This window comes from Corvus hawaiiensis, chromosome 10, assembly GCF_020740725.1.
Source record: "Corvus hawaiiensis isolate bCorHaw1 chromosome 10, bCorHaw1.pri.cur, whole genome shotgun sequence".
NCBI classification, from domain to species: Eukaryota; Metazoa; Chordata; class Aves; order Passeriformes; family Corvidae; genus Corvus; species Corvus hawaiiensis.
This window is the reverse complement of record NC_063222.1, coordinates 5,022,678-5,045,096: the sequence shown is the minus strand read 5'-3', so window position 1 is coordinate 5,045,096 and position 22,419 is coordinate 5,022,678. Positions and strand designations below refer to the sequence as shown.

Sequence of the window (22,419 nt, the reverse complement as noted above, 5' to 3'; positions counted from 1 at the left end):
CACAGCGAATTCCCGGTGCGTTCCTACCGCGCGTGGTGCCGGTCGGAGGACTGGGCGCTACCATAGAGGAGAAGCCGGCGGGCTAGAGCGCCGCCCTCCACCCCCTGCCAGCCGGCGGCCGCTCTGGCCGCGCACCCGGAAGCGGCGGCGGGGCCGCGCCATGGCGGGGACGGCGCTGAAGCGGCTCATGGCCGAGTACAAGCGTGAGTCGCGCTCCCCGGGCCCCTCGCGCTGCCCTCCTGGCAAGATCGTTGCCAAAGCCCGGGAGGGCCCGCGGGCCGGGCGGGGCCGTGGCGGCCGGGGGGCAGGCCAGGCCAGGCCGCTGGCCTCCCTCCCGTGCCCCGCCGGCCGCTGTTCTTTCCCCCGCCGGCTGCAGGGTCCTCTCTGCGTCCGGATAGAGCTCTCCGGGGCGGGGGTGAGGGTCACCGGGCGGGTACGGGGTACTGCCGGCTTTGAGGAGGCTGTGGGAAGGGGGTCCTGCCCGGAACCCTCCCGCTGGGACACCGAGGGGAGGGTGGTGTGCGGGTGGCACCTCTGGGATTCCGTGGCTCCGGGAGCTTAGTGAACGGGGAGGCTGGGAAGCCTGGGCAAGTGGCCAGTTATTATGATGCTTTTCCCTCTTAAATTTTCCAGATGGACCAGGATACAGGTATGGAAATCTCTGATGCAGAGCTCTGTTACATCAAAGATACTTAGGGCTGTTTGTCAGGACAAATACCTTCTGGTTGTGGCTGCCCCATCCTTGGAAGTGTCCAGGGCCAGGTTGGACGGGGCTTGGAGCAAGCTGGGCTAGTGGAAGGTGTCCTTGCCCACGGCAAGGGGTGGAACGAGATGAGCTTTAAGGTCTCTTCCAACTTGAACAATTCTGTAATTCTGTGAAGTCCTTAATGGAAGCAGAGTGGTTAGTAAGAGGATTTAAACTCGGATTTAGTAACCAAGGATATAGACTTGTTTGTTTAAAAATCAGAGTGAGACGTGACTGCAGGGGGTGGCGAACAGTGATCCTCACCAGTCCCACCACAGGGAGCAGAGACAGGCTGGGAATGCCAGTTCTTCTGGGATGGCTCATCTGCTCCCTGATGAGTTTGAGAGGTGTCCAAAGGTGCCTTTTGTTGGCAAACAATATTTGTTTGTTTACCTAGGTGCTTTTGGGCTTTGATGCTCTGGCTTTTATTTACAGCGAGGAAGTAGAATGGAGAAAAGAAATGTTTGGTGAGGATGGAGGGAGCTGGGCTCTAAGAACTGGCCTTCTGCTCCAAGGAACATCACTTACTGTGCTCCCCAGACTGTCCAGGGATGGGGAGTTGTTTCCCTCTGTCATCATTTAGTGGAAGACTCCAGCCTGTGTAAAAGAGAGTATTTATAGACACACATTTCCTGCCAACACGGTGCCTGTTCTCAGGCTGCTCTGCAGAGCACAGGTCTCTAAGCTGAGCTGTCACACAGATGTTTGGGTGGCCAGGGCCCCACACCCAGTGCTCGGGCTGCTGCCACTGACAGCTGGGGGTGGTGAGCGAGCTCCGCAGCTGCGTGGGTAAAGTTTGTGCTGACAGAGCGTGTCCTAGAAATCTGCATTTTCCCGTGTAATCCAGAGGCAGTGACCTGAAAAACAACCACAGAAAGACTTGGCACTGCTTCTGTCCTCTCATATCTATCCCCTAAGTCTCAAAAAAACATTTATGATCCTGTGTTGTTGGGGAGCACAGAGATCTTACTGGAGTGTCTTGTATGAATGAAATCTTTAGGAAAAATAATATGAAATGACCTCAGAAAGATTTTGACTTAATGCCACAGGCAGACATGAGGTGAATCTCCTCTGCCTGGTTTCCCAGGGTAACACTAGTCATGAACAGAGATAACGTTTTGTCTGTGATCTGCCTTTACAAACGCTTTCCCATGTCCAATACAACACAGTATTGTGAAAAATGAATGCAACTCGCAGTTGTTAATTGCACAGTGCTTTCTGGAAACCTGAGCTGCAGCAGTGCAGTAAGCCAGACATTTTGGTGTCTGTGGATTCCCCTCTGCTGCACGTCCCGCTTTGTTATTTTCCTTTAGCACATCAAACCTTGCTACAAACCCCAGAATTGAGCCTGACTTACAACCCCTTCCCTAGTGTTTCACTAAAGACTGACAATTAGTTGTAGCTCTTCAGAAGCTCTTAGCCCTGTAGAGATTTTCAGCAAAAGTTATTTTGAAAAGTAAAAGTAGCTCCTGGTTATAGGTAGTTCTGCTGCTTCATTTTGCAGAAGAGCAAGTCCTACCTTGGGACAGGGCTGGAGTCTGAGGTTCAGCTCAGTGTGAAGTTTCTCCCTCCTGATGATGCGTGTTGCTGGTGTGGACGTGGGCACTGCGAGGCCCTGGGTGAATGTGGGCATGGAAATGGTTTTCAGTGACCCGCTCCTGACTGCCCACCTTGGATGAAATCTTGTATGTGTTATGTACAAAGTTGTGGGCACAGTCTCTTTGCTTTACTTTCCCTCTTCTCCTCTATCTCTTCCCTTTAATTACTTCTAGTCATGACAGTGGTGTTTGGCAGTCAGTGCCTTGCTGGTGGATGTATTTTCCTTACCAGACTTCTAATTCTTTCCCTTTTTTTCTTCTTCAGTTTTTGTCTTTGATTTTTTCTGTGAGTGTGCACACACATGTTTAAGTCTTTAAGTAAAGATCTGTTGTTTCCTTCTGTGAAAAATTCTTGACATTGTGAGGAGTTTCTACCTGTTGGAGCCCAGATATATTACTGCATTTTGGGAGAGGCTGTGAAATTGCACTGGTTTTCTTTCCTTTTAAAGAAGAAAGGGAAGGTGGTTGTGGACATCCAGATGACACCCACTGGGGTTTTTGTCCTCATTTAGATCTTTGCATGTTTGGCTTTTTGCTTTCTCAGATTTATTATCTACTCTGCCAGAACTAGTTTGGCTAAAGCTTTAAAAACAAAAAAAATCAGATATAAAAAAGAGCATAATTTTTATTAGAGCATATGTCTGTTATTAATTCTAGATGTATAATAGTATTAAGGCCTGACATAAGTCTCTCAGTAGCTTATATTTGTGAGAATTAAGAGATGGAAACCTTCTTTTCCTGTGTTTACTGTTTCTTGATGTAAGATCTTAAAGATGTCTTATGCTGGCTGAAATTTTGAATCTAAAATGGGTTACCCTGAAAGAATTGAATCTCTAGAGACCCGAGAATTGTAGTGCCTGATTGTATGCACTGTATTTCCTTCCTGGTACAAACAGGCAACAGAGCAGAGCAGTGGATTGTAATGCCAATGGGTTTCTTTGGAAGTGCTGTCGGGTTGAAAATAAGAGATTTATGTTAATTGTGAGATTTGGGAAGCCACAGGAATAATAAACTTTCTGAACCTGGCAGTGCTTCAGTGGGTACTTCCTATCCTTTCTGCCTGGGGAGAGTTGTGTGGAGTCAGAAGAAAACTGATTGTTTTCAGGCATCTCAGTCCAGATGCTGTCAGATACTGCAGGGAGCATGTGCCCGTATTTCCTGAGTCCTGGGCTTTTAATCCCTTTGGAAGTTTGCTAAATGGCCGCAGTTTTTAGGAAACATACTGTTGAACTTCTCTTTTAAGGATGATCTTTTCAGTCTCTTCAGTGCTTTATCAAGAAGGTATGTTTTCAGTTCTCCTGAGAACCATCTCCAAGGTGTAATTGGCTGATAATGACTCCACAGAGAGCAGTGAAATGGAAAGGAAGGCATTGATCGAGTGTGTGCAGCAAATCTGCCCCGAATTCATAATAGAAGCATCACACTTGTCTAGTGTCAGCTCTGTTTTAGGCTTACAAGCAAGACTTAGAAGAGACTTTTCCTGGCCTTCCCCTTTACGTCTTTCAAACTTGATTCCTCTCCTAGTTTGCTGGTTTGTTCTTTTTCCAAATTAACTGCTTGTCCTTCTGCCTTTTGGAACCCCTTAATAAGATGTTGTTGCTCATGCATTTGCTCTGTAGGAATGTCCCCGAAAATCCAGAATAAAACTCCTTAACACCAATGTAGTATTCAGAAGCAGGCATTACTATATTCCAGCACTGGATTCACAGGGAATAACTCCACTTTAACATGAATGCATGGCTCAAGATGCTATGTTAGCCAGAAATACACAAACTGATGGAGAGCTGGTTTCACCTTGATGTCTTCTTGGGGGTCTTTAGGGACCAGACATGGGGTAGTTTTTTGCCCTGGTTATCTAAAGCTGCACAACACATTTCTGAACAGTGTGGGTTGTGCTGTTTGACTTGTTACAGAGCTCTCCACGTTCCACTGAGGTTCCATGGACTGTTAACCTCTGGTAAGCTGTTTCCAACAGGATCTATCTGGATACTCTCTCTGCTCAGCATGGGCAGAGGGCTCAGCTCCTTGCTATCCAAAGAAGGGTAATGGAGCTTGGGAAGGGGCTGGAGCACCAGGAGCAGCTGAGGGAGCTGGGGGTGCTCTGCAACTCCCTGACAGGGGAGTGGAGCCAGGTGGAGGTCTGGCTCTGCTCCCAGGGAGCAAATAAAAAGTTGGACATGGAGAGGTTTAGATTGGCTTTTAGGGAAAATTTCTTCACCGAGTGGGACTGTTTGGCCTAGCTGGTCTGTCAAGAGTCGCTCTGCGTGTGATCAGAGCATTGGTTTTAGCCTTTCACTGCTTTCTGCTGCTCACTTACAAGTAAGTGGCCACACCCCGTCTAACATTCCATTAAAGTGACCCTGTTTTGGAGGCTCTGGTGAGCTGTAGCAGCTGATGCTGTGTCAGCTCCCAGCAGTTCATGTTGTGCCTCTCCAAAAACTGGGCTCACAGTTTCCTTTTGAACAACTCTAGAGAAATCACAGGGTAGGATGTTACCATCCCCCTGGAAAAGGGGTTTTTCCTTTCTCAGTGACCAGCAACCACTCAGAATCAAAGCTCCTGTGTCCCTGAATGCCCTGTTTCTACTTCACCTGATCCTTAAGGGTGGAAACCTCTTTCTCTGAGGGGAAAGCTGGGCAGGGGAGTGGAGAATTGACCCTCTGTCCTCATGATGACCCTTTGCCCTCTGGGCTTTGGCTGTTTCTTCCCATTGCCCCTGTTCTCCTTGGAGCAGAGTGCTGTATGACACACTTCCATGTGGCTGCCCACCGCAGGGGATACACAGGGACTGCTGCCAGCTTTTCCAGGGAAATCATAGGAAACATCGGAGGGATCCTCTTCTTAGAGAGAGCCACAAGATGGAGCAAAATGATTCCAGGAGCTCCTGTGTTTGACATCTCCCTCGTTCTGTCTAAAAACATCAACAACAAAAGCTATTGGAGACTCCTGTGAACGTGGAAAAACCTGCCATGGAATGCCAGGAAAACCGTAAGGCTGAGTTTCAATCTGCTGCTGGGATTTGGAACTTCAGAGAGGGTTGTGCCAAGGTTAAGGGCACCCTGAGCAAACAGAAGAGTTTCATGATCTCTCCTGGCAATGCATCTCAGCATCATCTTTGCAGTAAAGGAGCTGTTTTAAGACAAAAATCTGTTCTTCACAGCATTACCCACCATTTTCACCTACAGCCTAAACAGAAACTAGGTCAAGTGTCTCATTTATTGGTTTGTGACTTCACATATTCCCTGGGTCCGTGTTCCTGCTTGTTTTCCTGCGTGGGGATGCATGTGGTGGTTCTTATGGCTGTGTTATGTGTGTGTTACTGGCCACTGGTGTTCCAGAGGCCACTGGTTAGGAACCCAGTGCTGGAGAAGCAGGTGAGAGCGTCACCTCCTGCCACCAGTTCCAGTGGCTGCCCCATGGCTCTCTTGGAGCCTTGGGGCTGGTGTTGAGCCCCTGGGACTGCTGGCCCATTGGTTGCATGTTAGCAGCTGAGCTGTGCCTCAGCTGCTGCTGCCTCCCTGCAGAACATCAGAAACTAGAAACTGATGATCAGTCCACTAGATAGGAGAAAATCTGGTGGTTATTTTATCAGCACGTGGTGTACTGGCCTTCACCAGCTTGAAATAAGGTGCTGATGCCAAAGGTTATTTCACAAATTTGGAATTGTATCAGTTTCCTAGAGAAAGTGAGGATTGATGAATCCAGAGGTGCTGTGTGCAGCCGTGGCTGTTTTATTGCTGCTTCTTTTTTTTTCTTTACTCACATTTTCCAGGCCACTCAGGAGTTGGATAGAATTTGGGGAACAGAGCTGCTTGTCAAATCTCTTGTGTCTGCTTCACCTGTTTTTGTGTTGTTCTGGGTTTTGCACTGAGGTGCATCAAGCCTGAATGGGTGCAGAGAGGTTACAGGAGTACAAACTTCAGGCTGTTATAGTATCCAGCAGAGAGCAAAGAGGTGCAAGAGAAGAGTGTTTCCCAGGCTTTGTGAAAAGAGTTTTGTCTTCCTTCTCAGGTTTAAATTATTGCCTCTGTGAAGATGGGGGACTCGATGATCCTAGAGGTCTCTTCCAACCTAAACAATTCTGTGACTCCAAGGCTGGTTCTAGGAGCCTGCAAAACCCCAAAGTGCCAAATAATTTTGTCTAGAACACTGTTCTGCATTAAGCAATGGTGGTGGGGCCCCTGTGCTAAGCTGTGGCAACTCAAACACCCCCTGAAATGTTTGGGCTCGCAGGTCACCTCAATCTTCCTTGTGTTTCTGTTTTTGCAGAGCTGACCCTGAACCCACCAGAAGGGATTGTGGCAGGTGAGGAGCCGAGCAGGGTTTGTGCACTCTGGAGCTGTTACCTTGTGTTCAGGTAGCACTGAGCATTGTTCTGGTTTATTTCACAGGTCCCATGAATGAAGAGAACTTCTTCGAATGGGAAGCCCTGATCATGTGAGTTAATACTGTTTGGTGTCTTAAATCAGCAGTTGCTGTGATGAGCTTCTAGGAGAGCAAGAATGTAAAAAGGTACTATCAGTTCTGCATGACATCAGCATTGGCCTGCCTTGGGGCTGGAAACTCCTCTGATCCAAACAGGGAGTTACATTTGGACTTTAAACAGCATGACAGAAGCAGCACTGGTGATGTGTACAACTTGTTAGGGTAACTTTTTGTACAGGTGTCATAATAATAAGCTTGCAAATCTGCCAGGAATCCTCATTTGGGTTCCCTTGGATATACATTACATTTAGAAACACTGTAGGAAACAAACAGTTGCTTGTAGATCACACAGACCTGTTGGAATGCTGCCTAACTGCAAATGCAGGACAGCTTTTAAGTGGAGCAAAATACACGGATTATTAGTGACAGGAGAAAAAAAATCAATGTCTAAAATTAGTTTACTTACTATTCAAATTTTTTCAGGAAAAATTGAAAAGTTTTGATCAGAAAAAGTATTAAAATTTAAGCAAAAATTCTTTTGAAGTTCTTTACACTTCGTGAATTGGTTGGTGTTGTCAAGAGTTGGATGCAGTGGTTTTGTGTGGAAAGAGATGCATTCTTCTGTTGGTGAATAGCTCTGATTGTGACCTGCTGTGTTTTGGGGGTGATGAAGACTCCTTTACAAAGCTGTGTTCTCTCTCTTCCACTCCCCAACTGATGGGTGTGGTTGTTGGTAGCAAAATTTACCATGAAAAGACAAAATCTTTTTGCCCGGCTATCTTACAGGTTGTCTTCTCTCTTGCTTATGCTCTTATTCGTGCTGTACCTTCTTTGGGAACTTTGAGTACATGGAATAACTGGTGATTTTTTATAAAATAAAGTTCTAAAATGGTAGGGAAGAGGAAGAAAGACATTTGTCGCTCACATCTGACAATTTATGCAAATACCGCACAATTAAAACATGAAGAAGCTCCAGACCACCAAGTCCACCTTGAAGCTGGTGGTCTGTTGTTAGGGTAGATCCTGGTTCTGTATTTCAGGATTCCTTTGGTAAGAACCAGTGGTTTCCTTTCCTTCAGCCAGGGCTGGGTTGTCCCGGGGGACTCTGGGGGCAGCAGGCAGTGGCTGTGGCCCCACTCGCTCCGTGCCTGCTGTGATCTGGGCAGGTTTTCCCTCCAGCCACCAGTGCTGACTGATGAGATTCTCAGCTGGCGTGGGTGGCAGAGTTTTCCTAGCTTGGTTTGCTTGGAATGTGTTGTCTAGGGATGAAAAACAAGATTTCTGTCTCTTGGGCTCAGGCATGCAACCAATACAAAAGCATGGCGAGCTGTAGCGAATTCCCTATTCCACACAAGCCGGCTGTGTGGGTGATCCTGCTGCACGGCAAGCGAGAGCCTCTGAGTTATTTTAGACCTTGGTAAGTGGAGGTTTAGATTACCACTGCTTGTTTGCTCAGTGATGGCAAGAGTTGGCAAATGCCTCTGCTTATGTGCAGTGATTTCTCCTGGGATAACAGGTTGTGCTTCCTGGTAGCTCAGTCCCCTGAAAATAAACGCTTAGCATGGAAATAGGTTGTTTTGTTGCCTGACACCAGGGATTTTGGCTGCAGGGTCTTATGCTTTCTGTGAGAGGCATAGTCAGCACTTGTGCTTCGTAATGGGCCAGATTTTGGGGTCAGACAGCTGTGATTGCTGGGAGTGTGGAAATCCCAGAGGGTTTAATGCACTTATTGGAATATGGAAGGAAATTCCTGCTTACTGGTACTTCCTCACAGCAGAGGTGGTGTGGCTGAGTAGAGGTTTCCTGAGGGACACTCAGAATTACTTCTGAATCGCCTAGAAAATACCTTTTCTGATGTTTCCTATCACATCCTTAAAGAGCAGAGGAGCTGCTTGCAGACTTGAAAGCTCTTTAAAGTGCTGAGTGTTGAGCTTCAGGTCTTTGTCAGCGTAAAATGAGAGGCGGAGGTGCTTTAATTTTGGTTTCTGTATTGTGTGTGTGTCATAATAAAGTTATATTTTAAGATCTGCTCAATTTGGAAGCTGTGATACAATGGAAACATGTTTGCCCTAAACACATTTGGTTACTTTCATCCCTTTAGAAACCCTGTTAGTAGCAGTGTTTGCAATACCTTTGAAAAGCAAGTTACATGACTTGTTTGTATTTGTCTGTGGTGATCTGCTCCAGTGTTTTGTAATCTCAAATATGCTGTGTGAGATTCAGGGAATGAGGTGTGCAGATGAGAAAATGAGAGTAAAGCTGCCTTCAAAATTTTAGATAGATGAAGTGCAAAAGGTAAGTAACATAATTGTGAAAAGAACAGAATACTTTTCCTTCACCCAATTTATATAAAGCTAGAGCACATATAATGGCACATAACTTTAAAAAAAAAGAGACTTAAGAGAGAAAAGACATCTCTCATTTATCAGTTCAAAGGTAGGCTGGGTAATGTTACACAGATTGATGTAAGAGCTTGGCTTGGAGATAAAATAATGCATTTTTAAATAATGGAAATAACAATTTGTTTCTCCAGTCTTCTTGCCTGCAGCAGCAATGCTGGAGGAATGTGAATCATACAAATGTTATGGCTGTAGTGACATCTCTAAAGGGGAGAACAGATCTTACACTCCCAAAGTGAGTGTAATGGGCACAGAACCGAAAAAACCACGTGAAAACCTTTCTGAAGGCCGGAGGTGGGGAGTATTCTTGAAAGCCAGATCTTTGCAAAATCATTTCAGGAGAGTTTGCCTTATGTTGCTCAATTCCCTAGCACTGCATGAGGTGCTTCAGGCTGTGTTGTGTTCATGGATTTAACATTGCAGGGCCAAGTTTTGCCCTCTTTGGTTGGCATGTACAAGTGTGTGTTGCTATTAAAGTTTATCCCCAAAAGACACAAAAGCATGTGATGGTTAAGAACTTTATTAGCCCAAAGAAAACTAAACAGTATAAATTGAAGTCAACATATCACAAAGCTGTTTAGAAAGGTAATTAGATCTATAATTAGGCTTATGACTTTTGTTTCCATTCCCCTTTTGGGCATCTTGGTTGTGGGGTTTGGTGTTTTTCCAGCATCTTTTTACAAATAAGCCATTTGCAGATGTATGTGGACCTGAATTAGAATCACAGAATCATTAAGGTTGCAAAAGACCTCTGAGACCATTAATTCCAACCATTTGTCAAGCACTGCCAAATCCACCACTAAACCATGTCCCCAGGTGCCACATTCACATGTTTTTTGAATGCTTTCAGGGATGGTGACTCCACCACTGCCTTGGGCAGCCTGTGCCAAGGCTGAACAACCCTTTCAGGGAAGAAATTTTTCCCAATATCCAACCTAAACTTCCCCTGTTGCAATTTGAGGCTGTTTCCCCTTGACCTGTCTCTTGTTCTCTGGGAGCAGAGCCCAACCCCCACCTGGCTGCACCCTCCATGTAGGAGAAGGGTCCCCCTGAGGAGCCTTTTCTCCAAACTAAACAATTCCTATTAGCTGTCCTCCTCAAGGTACTTCTCTCTCCTATTTGGTGGATACCCACTGCGCTTCTCTGCCCCTTGCATGAGTAACAGGCAGCTCCTGGAGGTCAGAGCTTCTCATTTTCATGCTCCATCTTCTGTCAGCTTTGGAATCACTGCAGAGCAGGGGGGTGATTGCAGAAGCTGCCATGCTCTTACCTCCCTGGCCCTGCCAATGTCCTTTGTGAGCTAAAAGTGATGCTGTCAAGTTCAAATGCTGAGTGTTTTGTAGTTGCAAATGCTGTCTTGGATTAACTTTAGTAATTTCTTTGAAGTTGATCCTGGCAGCACTGAGTGGCTAAAACAAAAGCATTTTGCTCACATAATGCAGGGCCTAAAATGGAGTATGTTGGGTTGAGTGTATTTGACAGAAGAGCCCTTAAGGCTGTGGGTTTGCTCTCAAAACAGAACATAGACACCCACCAGCTTTTCAATGCCTGTATGTACATACTCTCAGAAGTTCAACAATAAGCCTTTAAAATGCAGCTGGAATTAAAACGGTCATGAAAAAATGCAGTCAGTTTACTCTCAGATGTGAATTGAATCCTGACTAAATTTAGGGAAAAAGACAGAAAGGGAACAAAGTGGTTGAGATGGTTTAGCTTTCATTCTTGCAGAATGTTGATGCATTTCTCTTAGCTTACCTGCCAGTGTCAATATTCATGTTTAAATCACATAGTTCTTGTGTTTATCTGCCAGCCAAGTCTTTTGATTCCCGAAGTTTGAGAGAGTAAGTCTTCTAGGGCTTTAGGATTTGCTGCTCTCCAACTTTAATGTTCTTTCTGGCATAGAGAATGGGGACTGGGAGGAGGAGGCATGAATATATTCCTAACCCTTATTTCCCAGACAGTGGAACCTTTGTTTGAAGGCCTTTTTACTAAATACATGAGGTTTCCTTGGCTACGGTTTTCAGTGCTGAAGCTTTTTTCGTCATCTTTCCAATCAAGGGAGATCATGTTTGTGTTACAACTTCCAGATGGTTCATCAAGTTGGAATAAATCGTGGCTAATAAACTTGTTTTTTGCTCACTTTCCACAAGTGTTTTATGTAGGCAGGGTAAAATAATTGTCTTTATGTTCTCAACTCGATTGCACTTTGAACTAGATTCTGAACACAATAAGGAAATGTTCCTACAAGAACCCTGGTGAAGCCATTTGTTCTCCACCTGCACTTGAGCGAGGGCAGACTCAATACCTGAAGTCTGCAAAGACACATTGTTGTCTTGCCTCTCCTCTGACAATTATGGACTCTGAGCTGTGTTTTTATTTTTACAAACCTTTGCTGTGTCTTCTGCATCAGACAGTGATAAGTGTTTGTGTGGTTGTGCTAGATGCTGGCAGTTGGGATCTCTGTGGGGTTTATAAATTAATTTTGAGCTCCAGCATTTGACATCTCTGTCTTGTAGAGCATAACAGTATCTTCAAAGGCACAGGAGTCCCACACCTGCCTCTGCTTTCGCTTGACGTGCAGACACTCAAATCCTGGAACATGCCTTGGAGCCAGATACTCCAATTATATCCAGACACACCCTACTAATTAAACAGTGTTGTGACCTTCCTAGTAATTTAGTGTGCAAGCTTTGATTTCCCCCTTGCCTCCCAAGCCTCATATTTGGATTTAAGTTTATGAGGTGTGGGGTAAGAGCACCTTAACTCTTTGTTTCCTGGAGAAGATGCTATAACCCACGCCTCACACATCTCATTAGACAAGAACTTGGGTGAAAGAGCTGGTTAAAACTTCGGTGAATAACATTTTATCTGTTTCTAGGGGTCCTGAAGACACCTGTTTCGAGTATGGGGTTTTCCCTGCTATCCTGAGTTTTCCACTCGACTACCCGTTGAGTCCTCCGAAGATGAGGTTCACGTGCGAGATGTTCCATCCCAACAGTGAGTCTGATGCAGCAGGATGCACGGGGGAGTGGGTTGCTTGTGCAACTTAAAAAGCAGCTTTTGCAGCAGGAGAGCCAGCATCCTTCCTGAGGGTGGTTCTCTCCCTTTCCAGCCCTGAGCACGCAGGATGAGCATTCAGCTGCCCGGCAGTTCAGCTCTGTCTTAGGGTCCTTTTCTCTTTATCCCATTATTCCTCATAAACCTTTTGCTCATAAACAGTCCAATAAGGATTCCAGCAAATTCCTTGCCTTTAAATCTTCTGTACAGGATGTGAGACTTAGTGAATTAATACAGGCTCTTTCCAGACACAGAATCATACAGTATTGCTGAGTTTGGAGGGACCCATCAGGATCATGGTGTTCAGTGCAGGACACCCCAAGAATCCCACCATGTGCCTGGGAGCATTGGTTCCCAACACACCAGGAACCCGGTCTTGCTCTATGGCTTGTATTTGGGTATTTTTGGTGTTATTTTAATGACTGAAAAGTTGTTCATGGCTGCAGCTTTATTAGGCAGCATGGCTTTTGCCCCAGGGAATCTTAGGTTTGTTTAACATTTCTGAGGGGATCTCTCTGAAATACACAGTGCTCTGTCCAAGCAAACACATTTGCAGGTGTTTAATATTAAAACTTTGCTGGCCTTTGCTCTGCAGTACTGATTGAGTTGTACTCCATGATCATAAAGATCTTTTCCAACCTTAGTGAATTTATGATGGTGACGTTATTATTCAGTGGGAGTAATTGCAAGGTTTGAGCCTTGGATGAAAAAACCTTGAAGTCCCTGTTTGCAGCCTGGACTGCTACTTTCTGGAGTCAGCCTTGGAATTCTGTGTAAAATCATTGCTTTTGACATCTGCTGAATCAACATGGATTGTGCAAAGGTTGTTTATTACTACCTGGGTTTGATGGGCTCGATCTGTGTTCAGGCTGTCAGGTCTCTGACTCTCAAGAGCAGGAAAAGGCAAACGCTGTGCTCCTGCCCAGTGCTTCCTCTTCAGCTGACATTCTTGCACTTGGAAAACAAAGGTCATAATCTCAGCTGGGAATCAATTTATTTCATCCTATATACAAGGAATTTTGCAGTTTCTTGAAGTTTCTCTGTTATTCCCTTCTGGAAGCACTGCAGGTTCTTGCCCATTTAATCCACATCTTTCTGTTCTCCTGTGGAAAACACACCTGCATGTCACAGCACAGAACTGTGTGGACGTGCCCAAGGCCATGTGGCATCACCTCTGGAGCTCTGATGTTCACAGCAGGGCAGCATTTGGCACTTGGAAGCAGTTGTAGCCATGTCAGCACCTTGTTCCAGCTGGACTAATTTACCCAAACTTCTTGCCAGGACTGGTCTCCCTGAGCAAATCCTTGTGCCTGCAGCTCCAGCTGTGGCCTTGGCTTGAGGTTCACTGCTCGCAGCTGTGTTGTGTGCAGCACTGCCAGGAGGAGTGGGGTGTGGAGAAGCACAAATTGCCTGACTCTTGTGTTAAAGAGTGGTTTTGCACATGGGTGTTTTCTTCCATGGGATAATTGGAACATACTGGATGGTCAGCTCAGCTCTTTAGAGTCCTGTGACTTGGAGTCTTCTTAACCTGAAGCTGAGATCACTGAAGTAGACACTTGAATCTTTCTTCTTAGCTGGGGTTGTGGTGGGCTGGTTCTACCCAGTGAGGCTGCAGAAAGGGGTGGCCAGGCTGTGCTTTTTCTGGTTTTTCCTCTCCCTGTGAGGAATCTCAATGAAAATGTTTAAAAAGTCTGGTGTGTTCCCTCATGTTTGCAGTTTGTGTTATGTGGAGGGGGAATCGAGATACCACAGAACTGTCTTCTCTTAAAGTAAAATGACCTCCTTGGATGCTCTGGTGAAAATAACTGAGTAGTGATTAATGGCATTGCTTGCATTGGTACTGAGCGTCAGCGTGGGGAGATCATAGGAGGTTTGGGAGGGATTGTTGGAAGGGGCATTAAAACCCATCCCATTCCACCCCCTGCCACAGGCAGGGACACCTTCCACTAGCCCAGGTTGCTCCAAGCCCTATCCAACCTGAACACTTCCAGGGATGGGGCAGCCACAGCTTCTCTGGGCAGGTTCCCACCACCTTCTCAGGGAAAAATTTCTTCCCAATATCCCATCTAACCCTGCCCTCTGGCAGTGTGCAGCCCCTGCCCCTTGTCCAATGCCCCTCTTCGGCTCTCTTGGAGCCCCTTTAAGCACTGGAATGGACTCTGAAGTCTCCCTGGAGCTTTCTGTTCTCCAGGCTGAACGTTCCCAGCTCTCCCAGCCTGTTGCCAGAGCATCTCTCTGTGGCCTCCTTTGGACTCGTTCCAACAGCTCCACGTCCTTAGGTTGGGGGCCCCACAGCTGGACAGGGGCAGGTCTCACCTGAACAGAGGGAGAGAAGATCCATACGTCTTCCTGGAATCAGCCTTTGATGTCTTGACTGTGCCGCTGTGTTCCAGCTGTTTTAAATGAGGCACTGCACAGAAACAGGAGACTCCCTCACCACTGAAATACCTCCTACCAGAGGGTTCCTGACTTGCAAGAAGTGCTGATTCAGCACCTGCTGTTTTCACCTCTTCCAGCTATGGCTAGACCAGCTCCAGTCCCCAGCCTGGGGCTGCAGGAAGGACTGTAAATAAAAGTCCTCCACGGTGCTTACGTGCTCGGGCAGACATAGCTGGGTGAATGGAAGGAACTGGAAATGAGCACAGCTGCTTCCAGCAGTCATTCCCACTTTGTTTTGTCTTGCTTTCCTGGCAATGGCACCAGTTTGGTCACCTGAGGAACAGAAGCCCTGACATCATTGCACTAAAGCTGTCGTTCCTCAGGAGGCTGTAGAATTAGGCCACATTGCTAGAGCAGTGTTTTCTTTTGTGGTGCCTCTTCAGCCTTTGGTTTCATTACCAAGTCAGTAGAGTCCAGTCTCTGTGAAGACAACTTGTACTGTTGCAGACACATTGCTTATGCTAAAGGTGGGAGAGGAAGCACCTGGATCTTTAATTCATAGGTTTCCTTGTTTCCAGGTGCTTTAATGCAGCTGAGCTTTAAGCAAAAAAAAAAAAAAAAGTGGGAATTCTTCTGTAATGTTCAAAAAAAGATCAGTTCTACTGTTCATAATATATCTAACATAACACTTTATTTATTCTCAGGTTTATAATATATATAACATAACACTTTTCCGTCCTTTGTGCAATCCTTTTCATGGTCACAGTCCAGTGGAGGACTCCAATGTGCATTCAGTGCATTCATTTCCATTTAAGTAGGACTGGTTACCTGCTTGGAGCTGTGTCTGTGCATAAATCCTTGCTTTATTCCACCAGGCTGCATCGTTCATTTTTCCCATGGAGCCTGTCACTGGTTATTAAATGACACAAGCGCTCCCAGCAGATTTCTGGTGGGGAAGGAGTTTGTTAGATTTGCTTAAAGAAGCTTTTTCCTAGGTTTTTGTCTTTCAAATTTTGTGTCCTCTTGCCTAAAGAGGAAATTTAAACCTGGATTTAGTTTTAGTCATCGAAAAGCCAAGTCTCAAGGCTGATCTATGCTCAGAACTGATTTGAAGATGCTGAGCATTTCCACTGAGTAACAACCACTCTTCTGTACTTTTTGTGCAGTTTACCCAGATGGGAGAGTCTGCATCTCTATCCTTCATGCTCCTGGGGACGATCCCATGGGATATGAGAGCAGTGCAGAGCGGTGGAGTCCCGTGCAGAGTGTGGAGAAGATCCTCTTGTCTGTCGTTAGCATGCTGGCAGGTGAGCACTGCTGTCCTGTCTGCACTTCCTGAGTGAGCTGGAACTGCCTCCTGCTTCTTGCTTTGGTCACTGAGCGAAGCACATGGAAAGCTGCTCAGCAGCAACCACAGTTCTTGAAGCCCTGGTATTTCTTTATTTATTAGTAAACCAGTGCTCTGAGAAGAGCTGGAAAAAATGCAGCTGAATTAGTAACAGGTGTTCCTGTTTGGGGGTGACTGCAAGGCTTTCCTTCCAGGTTGGTAGCAGCCAAGCCAGTAGTGATGGGTCAGGTGGGTCTAGAGGCTCAGCTGGTTCCTTGCTCCTGGACAAAACCCTCTCTGTATTTGCTGTGCTGTCCATTCAGCTCTTAAAGCTGTGAATTACAGCCTATGTTGCATTTGGCTTTGGCAGCTGAAGGGTTATCAAACCTAACCAGTACAGTACATTGGAGTCCATGGCCTCTGATTCAGAAGCCAGCACACTCTGTTTCTCTTTGTTATTCCCAGCCTGGGAATGTGCCCCACTCTGCCATCTCTGGTTCAGAGGAAGGCTTCTTGAGAAGAGACCTGGGGTGAAAATCTTTTTGTGGAGCCTTTCAGATGGTTTTCCCTAAATCTAACAAGGGCTAGGGATCAGCTCTCTGAAAGATGGATCATTTTCCACACCGTGGACACAGCCACTGAACTGCCTGAAGAGGGCAGAGCCATGTCCCTTAGAACTGGTTTTGAAGGATAAATGGGTTTAGAAGCTGCAACGTTGACCAAAGAGCAAGCAACAGATTCCTACATGGGACTGTTTTAGCTTTGGAATAGCAACCTGCTGTTGGGAAGCTGTGCAGGCAGATAGCACCCCATGGGCTTCCCATGGCTTCCAAGAGCTTGGTTTGTGGTGCAGCCTTACCTGGACTGGTAAGTGTGGGAGTCACCTGGTCTCATTCTCTGCCTGTGCATCCTGTTTTCCCATGGCTTTTGGAGGAATTAGGCTAAAACACCAGTGGTCAGCTTCTTTCAGGGTACTGGAAAACTCTGAGCCCTGGCTCTGCAGGTAATGTAAGCCCAAGTTTACCAGACTGGGTGACCTGCACACCTGCTGGTTTTTAAGGGGGACCATCAGGATTGTGTGGAGAAGGATGGGAGCCCGAGATACTGCCATGAACTGGGCTGGAGTGGGTGAGGACTGGTGTGTCAAGGGAAGTGGGTAGAGTGTGTTAGTGCCTTGTGGAACCCTGGGACAGCATCCTGCTGTGTGCTGCCCACAGACCTGGTAAATCCTGGGTTTCTGCTTACCTCCATGCAAAATGGGGAGTCCCTGGGACTGCAGCACTTCCTGTGCTTTGGAAAGCGTTCCGAAATCATTGGGTGAAAGATGTTGCAGAAATGAAAGCATGTTCTATGGGTTTCCTTGGATTGTTTTGTTGGTTTTTAATAGAACAAGCCATCCCAACAAGTGACAGCCTGTTTGGCTAGCCTGCTTGGAGGGGCTTTGTGTCTGGGAAGCTGGAGAACAAGACAAAAAAACGTTCTGCAGGGAGAAACATGTGGTTTTAAAAGCCCTTGACCCTGGGGGTGCCACATTGTGCTGGCCATGTGCATGGTGGGGCTCCACTGCTGAAAGCACAAACAAAAGAAAGTCCTGCTCCTCTGCCACTTGTTTCTTGCCTAAACTCGACTTTGTTGTGATATCCTTTCTCTTATAGTCAGCTAAATCAGAGCCTTTTGGGAATCCAGGAGCTGTCATTGGATTTGCCTTAGCAGTGTTTCTGTAGTCTCAAGGAGGAGAATTGTATGAAAGCCTTGGGGAAGTGGCATTCTTGAAGAAGCAAGAAGCTCCATTGCCCACCTGCGTTTGTCTTTCTCGTTTCAGAGCCAAATGATGAAAGTGGAGCCAATGTAGACGCCTCCAAGATGTGGCGGGAAGACAGAGAACAATTTAACAAAATTGCCAAGCAGATTGTGCAGAAGTCACTTGGACTTTAAGCTCACAGAGAGACTGAAGTGTTTTATATTTCTCTCCATCTGGAAACGAGCAGTGCTCAGTGCTGGTACCAAAAAGGAAAACTTTGTAAAACTATTGGCCTAGTTCTTATAATTTGTTATTTATTTACCATCTCTTTTTTCCCACTGCTCCGGAGAAGCCTCTAGTTCACTCACTAAATTATGTGGGAAATGGATTTGATGGTAGAGAAAAATACAGAGACGATGCTGTTTCAAAGGCTGCTTGTTGCTGCCTTACTTTGTGGTGCAGAAAGCCTGGAGACTTGGCAATCTGCAGCCCTCCCTCACCCATGTCCTGTGGGAGAGCAGTGCTGGTTTGGATCATCTGCTGGAAGAATTAGTTGTGGTTTTATAGATAGCATTGCATCTGGAGCAGCAGTAGACAGGAAAAAAATCTCTCCATTCTATGATATTTGTTAGGTTAAGGGCAGCAGTTGCAATCAGATCTGAAGAGTATAGTTAGCAGGAGAGGCTATAAAGCAGGGTTGTAGTCAGGGTGTGTTAGCAAAGAAAGGAACTTTGGGGAGTGAGCTGTGAGGACTGGCTGGGGGTCTGGAATGGGCTGGTGTCACCCTGTACCACTATGAGTTTGTACTGAGCCTTTGAGTCAGTGTTGGCTTGGCAGAAATCCCAAGAGCTGCTTTATTACTCCTTGAAGACACTGAGTTGTAAACTTTACACTCGGAGGCACAAGGTGTAAAGGTTGGATTGTTAAACACTTTGGTCCAAGTTCACCTGGGCCAGGTAGGTCATTGGCAGTTGGAAAATCCAGTGAGCATGTGTTTGCTGGATAACTCATAACTCTGCAGGAATATCGGCTCGCTCTGGTGACACACGAGTGCTGGGAAGATTTGGCACTGCTTTGCCATTACAGCCTCGCCACCCATTTTCAGGTGACCGAGCCAAGATGAGCATGATGGACATACAAAAATTACCTGTGCCACTCTTGTGTATCAAATAGGAGCCAGAGGAGACGGGCTGTTTGCTCGAGGATGGTACGACGTGTGTTTTGGACTGCAGTGTTGTAGCCAGTGTGAAGGGTGCAGGAAATACCAGCTGGTCCCTTCCTAAAACTGCTGAGGGGCCTCTGCTGACCTTGCCGCTGTGCAAGCCAATCTCATGTATAGGTCCAAACTTCTCCAGTTTACTACAAGCAATAACATGCCCATTTATAGCACACGGAATCCAATTTTGTTGGCAGCTTTAAACGGGCTAAATTTGACAAGGGCTGTTTTTTGTTTTTAAATGTGAAAGAAGCGTGTGACGTGGAAGGAGTCACACCATGAAGAAGGCTGTACACAGGTGATCATGTGCATGTGTGTGGTACAACTGTTGAGCATTTCTGTCTTGCTGTCTGTGCTGCAGATCACGCTTTGCCATCGTTCTGCCCCTCTGAAGAGTTGTATTGCTACAACCTGCTGATTTTACCTCCTTGTAGAAATAATTGTGGCTTTGATGTAAGGGTGGGAGTGGGACTGGACATAGCTTGGGAGCAGAGATGATGAAATAGTGTTGTACCTAACTAGTATTTCAAGGCATACAGGAAAATGTAGCACTTTACGAACACTGGGAGTGTTTTTTGAGTTGGAGGAGAGGGAGGATTGCTCCTGGAGTGCTGCAGCCAGAGAGCTGCAAGAACCCCTGCAGAAACACACACATGGCAAAAGTGGGGTTTGCTTAAGTGCAGAGTGTTTTATTCATGTGTGCTTGCTCATTATCTTGATTTTATGGTGGGATTTAGTCTGTATACTGAAAATAAAGTGATTCTATTTTCTCCTTTTATAGTTGTACACAAATGTATTGCAATGAGTGTTGTATATGGGTGACCACCCAGCCAAGAGACTTGCTCCAGAGGAGTGGAGGGGTTTATTCTAACCCAGTTAAAACTTGGGATACTTTAGGAGGAGTGGAAGAGCTGACATTATTGCATGGACTTTCCAGGCAAATGTCTTGCCCCTAATGCTGGCAGTGGCTGGGTAATTCAAAGAAAACTGTAAATTCAAAGAAAACTGTAAAAATCTCGAAGAAAACTGTAAAAAACTACAGCAGATGTGCTGTAGTTTGCTCCTTAGAAACATTATTATATCCATGTGCCTGGCCTAGGAAGTTCTTGTGAACATACAACAGGTGAATTCATTCAGAATGTGCTGATATCAGCCCTTGGATTCGAGGAGGACACGTAGATCATAGAATCACTCAATAGTTTGAATGGGAAGGGACCTTAAAGAGCATCTCATTCCACCCCCCTGCCATGCACAGGGACGCCTTCCACTTGGCCAGGTTTCTCAGATGTCCAGTTCCTACTCAGAGCTTCCATAGTCCCCAAATCTCTGTTCAGAAATACAAATCCTTTATTTTTCAGTGACTGACATGCAGTGGGCTTGCTCATGGGCGTTTGAAACCACCCAGTGACCATACCTACCTCGCAGTCTTGAAGGTGACAAAATGTAGGCAGAAGTTCACCTCAGAGGACTAAAACTTGGTGTTGGCACGAGAACTGTCCTAGTTGGTGGCTATTTACTCAGCTGAAGCCAGTGGTGAGCATTTGTGTTCATCAAAAGAAGTTGGTTGTTCATTGTGTTCATTTTGGAAGGAATTCTTCCCTGTGAGGGAGGTGAGGCCCTGGCACAGGGTGCCCAGAGCAGCTGTGGCTGCCCCATCCCTGGAAGTGTCCCAGGCCAGGTTGGACGGGGCTTGGAGCCGCCTGGGATAGTGGGAGGTGTCCCTGCCCATGGTAGGGAGTGGGACTGGATGGGCTTTAAGTTCCCTTCTCACCCAAACCATTGTGGGATTCTGTGAAAGGTTTAAAGGTGGCAGTGTGCTTGGCATGTTAGATTCCTGTTTCTATTTGCCAGAAAGAACTAAAACTAAAAATCCTTGCATAAAGCAGGAGGATTCAGCTCACACAGTGGAGGTGTGTGGGCTCCTGCTGTGACCCGCTGAGAGGGTCTCATGGCACTGGCACCTTCCTGCAGGTGGGGAACACCTGAAAGGTAAAGCTTGTAAAGCTGGTGTGTGGATCCTGGGATAGACTTCCCTGAAAGACTTCATCGTGTCCCTGAATGAATGAACACTCATGTTGGCAGGATGTGCAGTACTGGCCAGTAGCAATGTTTTTCTGAGCAGTTGTCATTTTTCAGCCTGAAACACTTCTTATAAAACATGTTCCTTGGGGAGTGTCAGAGCTCTACAGGTATTACGCATGTAGGTAAAGTATTAAAGATTTTTTTTAAATCCTTTTCTCTGGATTGTATTTGCTTTAGCCTTTTGTATTAAAAGAAGAACCCCAACCAAACCCTTCAACAAAGCTGTAAAAATGCAAGCAACATCCTCTTTAAAGCCTTTGTATATACACACATCCACACACGCTCACTGTTGTTTTTCCTTGGCAGAGGGGCTGTGTCAGAACACACACAGTGGGCTGTGAGACATCCATTAGCTGGGTTGGTGTGCCTTTGAAAGTGTGAGAGGCGTTGGAGCCACATGAAACGGCTGCAGCTTGGGGGCAGAGCCAGCCCCGGGCTCCCTGCCAACTTTTTTTTTGCCTTTCTGGAGCGGTATCTTGAATGGAAGGTGGTGCTGTGCATTGGGATGGATGCAACAGGGAAGCTCTGTGCCTTGGGAAGGCCCTTGCTGTCTTCCTGAAGTTGTGTCTTGGTGGGCATGCTCTGTGTGTTTTACCCCTGTGAGAATGGAAAGGAGAAGCAGCCCGGGTCTGAAATGTCCCCAACGCCAGCTGTGCTGCTGATCCTGGGGTTGTCTGGGATGTGGGATTGGTGCAGCAGCCTCCCCTGTCCCGTGGTGTGGGGCTGTGCCAGGACAGGGACGGAGGCTGAACATGGGAGGCCCTCACAGTACCCTGGCAAGACACAGCACAGGTCACATGTCCTGTGTGCTTTCTCTTTCAGATTTCCCTGGCTCAGGGGAAGAAGAAAATCCCTGCGCTTCAGGAAGGAGGAGTGTGAGGGAAGAGATGCTGGGGGTCTTGCTGCCAGCTGGAGGCAGGGTTGGGGGTAGCACAGGAAGGGGAAGGTGCAGGCATCTGGAGAATTCCTCTAGCATCCAAAGGCCTGAGCTGCCAGCCCCAGTGAGAGCTCCTGGTGTCCCCTCTCCTGGTGCCAGGTGCCACCCGATGTCTTGGGCGCCAAAAGTGCTGTGCCAGGCTCCCTGGTGCTGCAGGGATGAAACCCATTGCTGAGGAGGGAATTGTTCAAGCCATTGAACATTCAGTGGTCCTGCCTGGTGCTGTCATGGCCCCACGGGAGGAAGCGTGGGATGGCTGGGAGGTGTGTGCCTTCCCCGTGACTCCAGCCCTGGTGATCTTCCTGCCTATCCCAGCCTGCTCCAATGGGTCTTCTCCCAGGGCAGGTGGTGTGAGAGCCCCAGGAGAACCAGCCAGGTGGCTTTTGAAGGTGGCTCACACCCCCCGAGTTGGGACTGGGCAGTAGGTAAGATGATGGGGTGTGTTAATCCATAATTAATGGCAGTGACACGGCCTGTGGGTTATTACAGGGTGAGCAGTGTGTGTGAGCTCTC

The 22,419-nt window shown here is 46.8% G+C and overlaps 1 protein-coding gene across 1 annotated transcript; it reads left to right on the top strand.

The window, feature by feature from the left end:
* Positions 1 to 119: 119 nt before the first annotated feature.
* UBE2G2 (ubiquitin conjugating enzyme E2 G2) lies at positions 120 to 19,663 on the top strand. Its single transcript, XM_048314447.1, has 6 exons — positions 120 to 203; positions 6,613 to 6,648; positions 6,735 to 6,780; positions 12,046 to 12,164; positions 15,770 to 15,910; positions 17,753 to 19,663. Exons 1-6 carry the CDS (start codon positions 161 to 163, stop codon positions 17,863 to 17,865), a joined length of 498 nt encoding a protein of 165 aa, XP_048170404.1. The 5' UTR covers positions 120 to 160; the 3' UTR covers positions 17,866 to 19,663.
* Positions 19,664 to 22,419: the final 2,756 nt, after the last annotated feature.